The 10,745-nt window shown below is 37.7% G+C and overlaps 1 protein-coding gene and 1 long non-coding RNA gene across 2 annotated transcripts in view; both read left to right on the top strand.

The window, feature by feature from the left end:
- LOC104778392 (dirigent protein 20-like) overlaps nucleotides 1-466 on the top strand; it is a 5,090-nt gene extending 4,624 nt beyond the window's left edge. Inside the window, exon 2 of the mRNA XM_010502830.2 lies at nucleotides 6-466. Within this exon, the coding sequence (XP_010501132.1) occupies nucleotides 6-267 (262 nt within the window). The 3' untranslated portion in view covers nucleotides 268-466. The remainder of the gene's footprint in view (nucleotides 1-5) is intronic.
- LOC104778391 lies at nucleotides 2,994-10,745 on the top strand. Its single transcript, XR_766432.2, has 5 exons — nucleotides 2,994-3,297; nucleotides 3,445-3,678; nucleotides 3,760-3,807; nucleotides 3,903-6,687; nucleotides 6,907-10,745. It is a non-coding gene; the product is annotated as an uncharacterized LOC104778391 (long non-coding RNA).

Below are 10,745 nucleotides of genomic sequence, written 5' to 3'. Positions count from 1 at the left end.
CAAGGGTTTTACGCCGGAGCGGCCCAAAAGGAGTTGGGATTTCTGATGGCGATGAACTTTGCTTTCAAGACAGGGAAATATAACGGGAGCACGATCACGATCCTTGGTCGGAACACGGCGATGTCGGAGGTTAGAGAGATGCCGATCGTCGGAGGAAGTGGGCTTTTCCGATTTGCTAGAGGCTATGTTGAGGCTAGGACAAAGTGGATTAATCTCAAGAACGGAGATGCTACTGTAGAATATAGTTGTTACGTGTTGCATTATTGAGGTTAAGGATATTTTTGTCGTTTTTATATATTTAATTTGACTACGCAATAATTAATAAAAACAGATTTCAATCTATCGTGTTTTCTTTAGTTTTTTTGGCATTTGGCTTTATGGTTTGTGTGTGGTGGACGTTGCGTGGGAGTTGTAATAATATATATCTAATTTTATTTTTGAGATTATGAGGAGCTTTTGAAAATAATTAAGGTGGTTTGAAGTGATAATATATTTCAATTTAGATATACTGTATGTTGTTTTATGTTTTTGGACCGACATTCTTACGGACAAGAATTCTAAAGACCATTATAACTATATGGACACATCATAAATTTGACAACTAAAAATGAAGTAAGAATGTATTATAGTATTTGCTGATGACCAAAAAAATAAATGTATAGTATTTGTGATCGTAAAATACTAGTAGGATTTAAGAGCGCAAATTTTTTTTTATATACTATATGAATAGCATATTAGAGGACTATATTGCATATGCTTGACAAGTCGATTACATAGAGATTCTATCTATCAAAATTCTGTGTCACTATTAATATCTAGAAAGAAATCGGTTGAGTGGGTTCACTTACTTAATGACAAATATTTGCAAGAGATAACAAACACAGTGGGACGTCTTACGAAAAAACTTTGATGAACTTTTGAAACAATAAGATCAGAAATGCATAATTACATAACGTCGAGCCTCCTGATAAAAAGTAGTACCCGACATTTTCTGACCATTTTCGACGAAAGAACAAAAAGTTTTGTGACACCAAAATTGTAACAACCAGTTGACACAAATCATGCATATATTCAACTTTTAAGGGACGAATGGAATATATTTTAATTTTTATCTCTAAACTCTTTTTCTTTTCATTTTTTAATTTTTTAAAATAATAATCTTAACCCCAAAAGTCCAAAACTAAGCAACTATTCAAAATATATGTAAATCGGTTATCTTTCAATAGAAATCTGATTTAATGACGATTTCAATCTGCAATGGTTTAGATTAACCGATCAAAAATTTTATTCTGATAATAATTCTATAACTATCCAATAACCAAAACCGAATTTAATTGTTTTGGTATTTTCCAATTAAATTAATTAGACTTAGTTTAATCATTAAATCAAACCTCCCACCAAAAAAAAATAATTAAATCAAACCAAAAATTCACGAGCACATGTTCTCGGTTTAACAATAATTCCTAAACCAGCCAGACTAATCGTACGAGATCACCATCAGTCCATCACTACACAAGGATTTCTGGTTTGGCTGGTTTAACCCATCGGTTTAATAATTAACACAACACAAACACGAGAGAATCAAAACAAAATTCTCAGATTTGGTGACACGGGGTTGACCTCCACGGTGAAGACGTTTCACACGCCGGCACAGGCTGAGCACAACAAGGGTCTCCGGTGAATCTAGTGGTGCTGCAGCGGTTCACAAACTACGGCTGTGCTTTAAATCGAGAGAACAAAATCTAGAACCTTAAATAAAAATAAAAATTCAAATCCTCTGTTTCGCTTTGTGTTCTCAGGTGTAGATGTTCTGAAAAGTGAAAATAGTTTAAAGAAAGATCTATTGTCTGATGGAGATTCCAATAATTTGTAAAGCCACAGCTTCAATTTATTTCTAAGATTTGTAGTGGCTCTTTGGTTTGCAATTTTGATTCTCTACTCTTAATTTATCTGGAATTTGAATGATTGTTTTTTTTTTTTTTTTGGTATAACAACAACATACATATGAAGTCAGGGGTTGGTAGATCTACAAGTTTATTACCGACAATAAGAAGATGTTCTTAGTTCATACTTAGCTTACTATGCTTAGAGGCGCATGTGTTGCAATGGGTTAATTGATTATTCTACCCTTTTTGAATATTACTTACTTATGAGTATTAGCCAACTTTGAATCCTTTTTGGTTTAATCAGTGTGTGATTTTGATCCTCAGGCATCCTTGTTACTCAAAAGCTCTGAGACTGAAGTTGCATGTGATGTGAAGATTTTAGTAATGTGATTGGATCTTGCTCAGTTGGGAGATTGTTCAATGGAACACTATCAAGTGGTGTGGAGATAGCTGTTGCTTCATATGCTACTGCATCCGCTAAAGACTGGAAGAACAATACATAAATTCACTTTCGGATCAGAAGGTATAATTTCTCCCATTTTTAGTTTTATTTTTACAAGTTACAACAACAATATCTAGTGGACTTAGCGCGTTCTGTTTCATGACTTCAGATCGAAATGTTGTCGAAGATCAACCACAAGAAGTTTTGTAAACCTGCTTTGGGTACTGTGAGGAAAAGGAACCTTTCACCAGGATCTTGATATTTGAATATGCTCCAAATGGATCACTCTTTGAGCATTAACACTGTGAGTACTTGACAAAAGCTACAATGTCTTTATGTTGTTGGCTCGTTTTATTTGTGATCTAAATGAGAAGCATATCATTTATCTTTCCTTTTTGGGTCACAGGTTAAGAATTGCAATGCGTTCAGCATAATGGAAAATAACCGTTGTAAAAGCGAACTGTGCAATATACAAAAAACAACTTATTAGAGTATTTTTATTTAACTTTTGTGAGACTTGTACAACGGTTATTTTCTAATTCCGAATCTCAATATTTTCCAACGGCTATATTGTATATGGGACGATAAACAACCAAACGGCACCGTTTAAAGGCTTAGAGAGAGAGAGAGAGAAGTCTTATTTTAACACCCGACGCTCCCTTTGTAAACCCAACTAAAATAAAACTCTCTCTGCTCTCATCGTCTTCTTCCTTGAGAGGCGATTTGTTGATTCACTTCCTACGAAATCAAGTTCAAGAGAAGAATCAATCAATCTCTTGCGAGGAGAGATCCAAAGTCTCTAGATAAGTTCTCTTCGCTGATTTTATATGAGTTTCTAGATCTTTCTTTGCCTTTTTGATTTTCCTGTTTTAGGGTTTTCAATTTCGATTGTATTGACTCTGTTTTGTTCTTTTCATCCTTTAGCGACGATCAATCGCTTCCCAGTTCCCAAGAAATCTCCATCTCTAGGTAAGTTTTCACTGTATATCGATTTGATTGTCGTTAGGGTTTTCTTGTTTTGTTTTGGCGATAAATAGCTTCGCGATCTCCAATGAATGATATCCGCTGGAATTGCTTCTTGAAAATTTTGGGGGTTTTTGTTTCTCCGTGTTTTAGTCTGGGTAATTCAGGGGATGAAGTCGATCAAGCCTTTGCCTGAGGGTGTTCATCACTCCAAGCGTTCTGGAATTATGATGTTTGACATGACCTAAGGTTCGCAAAAGTAAAATTCTCCCCTTCTACTTTGATTTCTTCTTCTGGTTCTCTGGATTTCTTCAGATCGATCTCTCTATTTTCATGTTTCTATCTTCGTGGGTGTTGTTTCGTGCTCTGTCAAGGTTGTGGATGATGGTGAGTATAGCTCCCCTATGATTACTTTTTCCTCATGTTTGAGTCTTAATTTGAAAATATTTTACTGGTTTTGGTTTTCAGGATCAGGCGTTTCCAGAGATGATTTGGTTTTGTTGGGAAAAAGATACAGTAAGTTGTGGTGATCTTTTATGTTTGATGCACTGATAAAGGCCACTTCTTAGTTTTCGATTGAGAAACTTATCTTAAGCAATTTGTGGAAACAGCCATTTCAAAGTTTCATGATTTGGAGTCAGCCAGTGAAAATTTTGGATTCCATGGAAAGGCGTTAGCGTTAGCTTCGATATCAGATAATCCCGTTACTGGAAATAAGGACAAAAGCTATTGGGAAGCCTGATATCGAAAGGTATGGGATGACTTTGATGCTACTCAATACTCCTACATAGTTTGTGTGGCGTTAGGTTATAATTATGGTTTTAAAACAAAAATCTTACTTTCTTTGATTTTAGTATTTTCGGTTATTGGTTTTCAATTTTGTGTCTTGGGTTTCAAAATCGTTTACTTTGCCTATAGTTTTGTGTGTGTCTGTGTTCCTTATAGGTTTGGTTTTCCCTTGTGTATTATAAGTTTTTGATTGCTTGCCAATTAACTAGTCTCACGTTCACTCATATGATGAGCTAGTCATAACTACAATTGTTATGTATTGGTATGCAATACTCTTTGTCTTGTTTCTATCGAGGTAATCTAAATTACCTCTCTGCTTGTCCTTGTCCCTAGTCACCTGAGCAAAAAATACTAATGCCTCGGTTCGGCTGAGGTAATTTAAATTACCTCTCTGCTTGTCCCTGCCCCTTGCATGCATGGGGGTTCCTAGTCACCTGAAAATACAAATGCCTCGGTTTCTGAGGTAATATAAATTACCTCTCTGCTTGTCCCTGTCCCTACTGTCACTGTCCCTTGAATGCATATGGGTTCCTACTGTCACTGTCCCTCGGTTTGGCTGAGGTAATCTAAATTACCTCTCAGCTTGTCCCTGTCCCTATCGGGTTTATGTCCCTGTCCCTTGAATATATTCGGGTTTCCTAGTCACCTGAGCAAAGAAACAAATGCCTCGGTTTGGCTGAGGTAATCTAAATTACCTCTCAGCTTGTCCGGTTTGATTGTCCCTGTCCCTATCGGTTTATGTCCCTGTCCCTTGAATGTATTCGGGTTCCTAGTCACCTGAGCAAAGAAACAAATGCCTGGGTTTGGCTAAGGTAATTTAAATTACCTCTCTGCTTGTCCCTGTCCCTATCGGTTTAATTGTCACTGTCCCTTGAATGCATACGGGTTTCTCGTCACCTGAGCAAAGAAAACAAATGCCTCGGTTTGGCTGAGGTAATTTAAATTACCTCTCTGCTTGTCCCTTGAATGTATTCGGGTTCCTAGTCACCTGAGCAAAGAAACAAATGCCTCGGTTTGGCTGAGGTAATTTAAATTACCTCTCTGCTTGTCCCTGTCCCTATCGGTTTAATTGTCACTGTCCCTTGAATGCATACGGGTTTCTCGTCACCTGAGCAAAGAAAACAAATGCCTCGGTTTGGCTGAGGTAATTTAAATTACCTCTCTGCTTGTCCCTTGAATGTATTCGGGTTCCTAGTCACCTGAGCAAAGAAACAAATGCCTCGGTTTGGCTGAGGTAATCTTAATTATCTCTCAGCTTGTCCCTGTCCCTTGAATGCATATGGGTTCCTAGTCACCTGAGCAAAGAAACAAATGCCTCGGTTTGGCTGAGGTAATTTGAATTACCTCTCAGCTTGTCCCTGTCCCTTGAATGCATACGGGTTTCTCGTCACCTGAGCAAAGAAAACAAATGCCTCGGTTTGGCTGAGGTAATTTAAATTACCTCTCTGACCCTGTCCCTATCGGTTTGGTTGTCCCTGTCTCTATAATGCGTTCAGGTTCCTAGTCACCTGAGCAAAGAAAACAAATGCCTCGGTTTGGCTGAGGTAATTTAAATTACCTCTCTGACCCTGTCCCTATCGGTTTGGTTGTCCCTGTCTCTATAATGCGTTCAGGTTCCTAGTCACCTGAGCAAAGAAACAAATGCCTCGGTTTGGCTGAGGTAATCTAAATTACCTCTCAGCTTGTCCCTGTCCCTGTCCCTATCGGTTTAATTGTCCCTGTCCCTTGAATGCAAATGGGTTCCTAGTCACCTGAGCAAAGAAACAAATGCCTCGGTTTGGCTGAGGTAATTTAAATTACCTCTCAGCTTGTCCCTGTCCCTATCGGTTTATGTCCCTGTCCCTTGAATGTATCGGGTTCCTAGTCACCTGAGCAAAGAAACAAATGCCTCGCTTTGGCTGAGGTAATCTAAAGTACCTCTCAGCTTGTCCCTGTCCCTATCGGTTTAATTGTCCTTGTCCCTTGAATGCATACTAGGTCACCTGAGCAAAAAAACAAATGCCTCGGTTTGGCTGAGGTAATTTAAAACCTCTCAGCTTGTCCCTGTCCCTATCGGTATGATTGTCCCTGTCCCTTGAATGCATATGGGTCTCTCGTCACCTGAGCAAAGAAACAAATGCCTCGGTTTGGCTGAGGTAATCTAAATTACCTCTCAGCTTGTCCCTGTCCCTATCGGTTTAATTGTCCCTGTCCCTTGAGTGCAAATGGGTTCCTAGTCACCTGAGCAAAGAAACAAATGCCTCGATTTGGCTGAGGTAATTTAAATTACCTCTCTGCTTGTCCCTGTCCCTATCGGTTTATGTCCCTGTCCCTTGAATGTATCGGGCTCCTAGTCACCTGAGCAAAGAAACAAATGCCTCGGTTTGGCTGAGGTAATCTAAATTACCTCTCAGCTTGTCCCTGTCCCTTGAATGCAAATGGGTTCCTAGTCACCTGATGCTAAAAGCAAATGCCTTGGTTGTTGAGGTAATCTAAATTACCTCTCAGATTGTCCCTGGCCTTGATCTCTGATTAGCAAATGAAGCAGTCCCAAATCTTTAAACTACTTGGGTTGCAGAAGTATGACATCCATGGAGCATGCATGATCACGCTTACATTTAAATTGAGGTATGTGAATTTCTTGATACTCTACGTCTGAAAATCAGGTATGTGAATTTCTATTTCGTTAATATATATGTTTATTACTTGATTCAGTTTCGTTATCTCTAAGGTTAACATTTTCTGTTGTTTATCAAATTCATTACTGTGTGGACCCATTCTCGACAAGTAGCAAACAAACTTACATAGGTCTTCTAACATCGCCTTTTTATCTTTCTTTGCATGCAGTTGTTCTCGGGTTTCTGAAGATCGTCATAAGAGTTTCAGGTTATTCTTTAGCTCCCTTTGCAGTTTGCATGCAGTTCTCGGGGGTTTTTGTCTGTTTTCGTTAAGTGTAGCCGTGTTACCATCTAGATGACTATGTGACAGGAATTTTATTATTGAAGATCGTATAGCTGGTTGGGGTTGTCATTTCTATTTTGATTAATTTATATGATGTTTACATTGTTGAAAGAGCAAACTATTTTTTCTCTAACTAGTGTGGACTGATTACTACAATGAGTGTTTTGTCTGTGTTAGTTCATATTTGATTCTTAGGGAAGCTTATATCTCTGAAATCTCTTTTGCATTTTAAGCTGTGGTTGTTGGTTGTCTTGTTATTGTTGTATACCCTTGTTTGTTTGGGTTTTCCCAGTGATGAAATGTCTATGTCTTGGTAGGATAATTCAGTTTATTCTGGAAGATAGTATAGCTGGTTGTGCTTGACATTTTTATTTTTGATTAAACTATATTTGGTGTACACATTGTTGAAAAAGCTTCGCTGACTAGTGTAGAATGATTAGTACAATAAGTGTTGTCTTGTCTGTGTTGGTTCATATTTCATTCTTAGAGAAGCTTATGTCTGAAATCTGTCACAGGCTTTTCTTGATGTGATCCATTTGTCTTGTGGAAAGATAGGAAGTTGTGTGCAGCGATAAAGCTATGCATGTTTGGATTTAGAGTGCATTGTCTCACTGTGATTCCTTATTCCAATTTAAAATATTGGGTTACCCTTTGCATCATGTAATTGATGAAACAATCTTGCTGTTAGTTACTTTCTCGGTTTTTTCCTCTATGGAAGTGTATTGTGTGGTCCTTCTCTTTTGCATTATCAGCTGTGTTGGTTGTCTTCTTGTTATCGTTGTATGCCCTTGTTTGTTTGGGATTTCCCAGTGATGAAAATGTCTACAGTTTGGCTGTTTTTGTTCATTTTTCTTATCCTAGTTATGTTTGTTTTAATGATATTGTGTGCTATGATCTGATAGATAAATCGAAGTTCATGAAGGATCGTTTATAACTTTAAGAAAATAACAACCCCCTCCCCCCCTCGCTCTCTCTTGCTGTAAGTGTGAACCACTATAAATAACCCACATAAGATTCAGATTAGGAGAAGAACTCTGGTTTTTCTTACTTCGTTATTGTTTGTTTTTCTTTTTTTTCTTGTCGTCAGTTCGTTATTGTTTGTTGAAAAGATAAAATTCTCACACATATCTTCTCTTATGTTTGAAAATCTTTCAAACAAATACAATTACAAAGTGGTATACACGTTTGAACCATTGAATCAAACATCTTAATTGTCTTAGTTGATTCTTAGAGAAGCTTATGTTTGAAATCTCTTTTGCATTTTTGGTTGTATTGGTTGTCATCTTGTTATTGTTGTTGTATGCCCTTGTTTGTTTGCAATTTCGAAGTGATGATGTCCACAATTTGGCTGTCTTGTTCATTTTTATGATATTGTGTGTTTCTATCATTTATGTTGTTCTTTTTATTTTATTGTGAATTTGTCTCTTTAACCTAATTTTTAGAAAGTACATCTTCTCTCGTAAGATAGTTATTTAAAGCTACCTATCTTGATCTGAAACGTGTCTCACATAGCCTGCTTGTTACGGTTGAAGCTGAATAATGCATGAGTTTTTTAAGTTTTGTAAATCTTATGGCATCTGCTTTGAGTGTGTTTCATGTTACTTATTCTTTCTTGGTCCTATTCTCGTTGTGGTCTGACCTTGGTTATTTAAAGATTTAGATTTTATTCCTGTTGCAATCATCATCATGTAAAGTTTGCTTGCACTCGCTTTCTGATCAGTCTATTGTCTCTGTTTGAGCTCTTAGAAGTTAGAGTTGACTGCTAAGTTTAAGCTTTTTTTTTTTACTTGCTATACTAATGCTTTTTCGTTTAGTCAGTCGAATTTCCATGGAATAATACTGAGCTGGTGTTAATTTTAATATTTGGTATGGTCTTGTTTCCTGTATACAAAGATATTACAACTACACATTTATTTGTGACAATTGATCTTGATTAGAAAGCATTTACTTACATGCAGTGTGAGTGACTACAGTGTTTTTTTTGTTTGGTGTGTTTTATTTAAGTGTAAAGATCGTATAGCTGGTTATGCTTGACATTTCTGTTTTGATTAAATTATGTTTGGTGTTCACATTGTTGAAAGAGCAAAGTATGTCTTCTCTGACTAGTGTAGAATGATTAGTAAAATGAGTGTCTTGTCGGATGTTTGATTCTTAGAGAAGCTTATGTCTGAAATCTGACATGCCTGGTCTTGATGTGATCCATTTGTCTGATGGAAAGATAGGAATGGTCGAACTATCTACCCACATTAACTTGAAATCCCGCATTATATAGCAAGTACATGTTGTTTTCGATGAAGAACCAACCTCTCCTAAAATTTCAAAACTAGCACAATCTCCAATGCAAGTTTACAATATCCCATAAAATTTAGCTGATGACACATCGACAAAACTAGAACAATCTTCTATAAAATGTCACTCTTCTTAAAGATAAAATAAAACTTCTGTGAATGCTTTATGTCATTTGATATTGAATTTAATAGTATAGTTTGTTGATTATGGGAAAGACTTCCGACCTGACGAAGTAAACTTGGTCTAGCAAGAGACATGCATTTTTCTCTTTTTTTTTTTTTTTGGCTCAATATCAACTTTTTATTAACTAAAATATTATAACCAAATCCACATTATATTCACCTCAAAAACTTAGACCAAAACAAATACAATGCTTGATCAAGTATAATCTTGTAACACTAGACAAATCTAACGCTAACTAATTGAGAATCATTGTATTTTTTTAACTAAAGTAAAATAGATAACACACCACAACTATATGAAATCATTCCTTAAATCACCTAAATTAATCTAATGACACGAAAACAAATACTAACACAAAGAAAACCAAAAACTACTAGTGAAAACGATCAAATCCCAGCTATAAGAACTTCTGGATCAACATGTAGAATTTGTTTCAATAGCTTAAACACCCAAAGCGCATCATTAAAAGAGTTTGGTCTCTCCGGCTTTCACTGTTCTGGTCCTAAATCTAAAACGGATAATACATCCGATTGACCCGACCAAGAGACACAAAACACCACCAGCAAGAGCTACAACTTTTCCAAACTAATCACACAAAAAAAACCCGAATGCTAATCTTCTTAAGATAAAGAATTGAAGCACAAATTAGCATATCATCACCTCCTCGTGCATAACTGGAAAGGCCATATCGCTGATGCCTTGTTGTCTCGCTTCTTAGCCGGTATAACACCAGAAATTGAGGAAGCTCTTGAGAAAGCGTCGGCTATGAGGGTGTCCGCAAATCTCGGCCACCGGCACACCTGAAGCCTCCCCAACAACCGGTAGACTCTAAACAACCCGACTCACCCATACATCTCCGATCTACTAGCATCTCCGGCAGAGGGGTGGAGGAAACAGGAGGTCGCGATCCGAAACTCAGATCCAACTCCCCTAAGCTGCAAGGAAGGTTGCCCGGAGCAGCTTCGAACCACCACCAGTCTTCGGAGAGGAAGGCGAGCCGAGATCTCGTCGTCCGCCACACCGTCACGACGCAACGGTTGGACTGCTCAGTACGCCGGGGAGGAAGAGAGCGGGTCACTACTGGAACGACTCGACTGGGACGACAAGCTAAAGAAGGAAAACAGGGCCCTCTCACACCGCCGGCGAAGCCTTGGGCGGCGGAGAGGCAAACGAAACCAGCGGCGCTAGGGTTTGGAGGAGACTCGCGAGAGAGAAAACACGGGGCTTTTTTTTTTTTTTTTTTTTTTTTTTTT

Source organism: Camelina sativa, chromosome 3, assembly GCF_000633955.1.
Source record: "Camelina sativa cultivar DH55 chromosome 3, Cs, whole genome shotgun sequence".
Taxonomy (NCBI): domain Eukaryota; kingdom Viridiplantae; phylum Streptophyta; class Magnoliopsida; order Brassicales; family Brassicaceae; genus Camelina; species Camelina sativa.
This window is presented reverse-complemented; position numbering and strand designations above follow the sequence as displayed.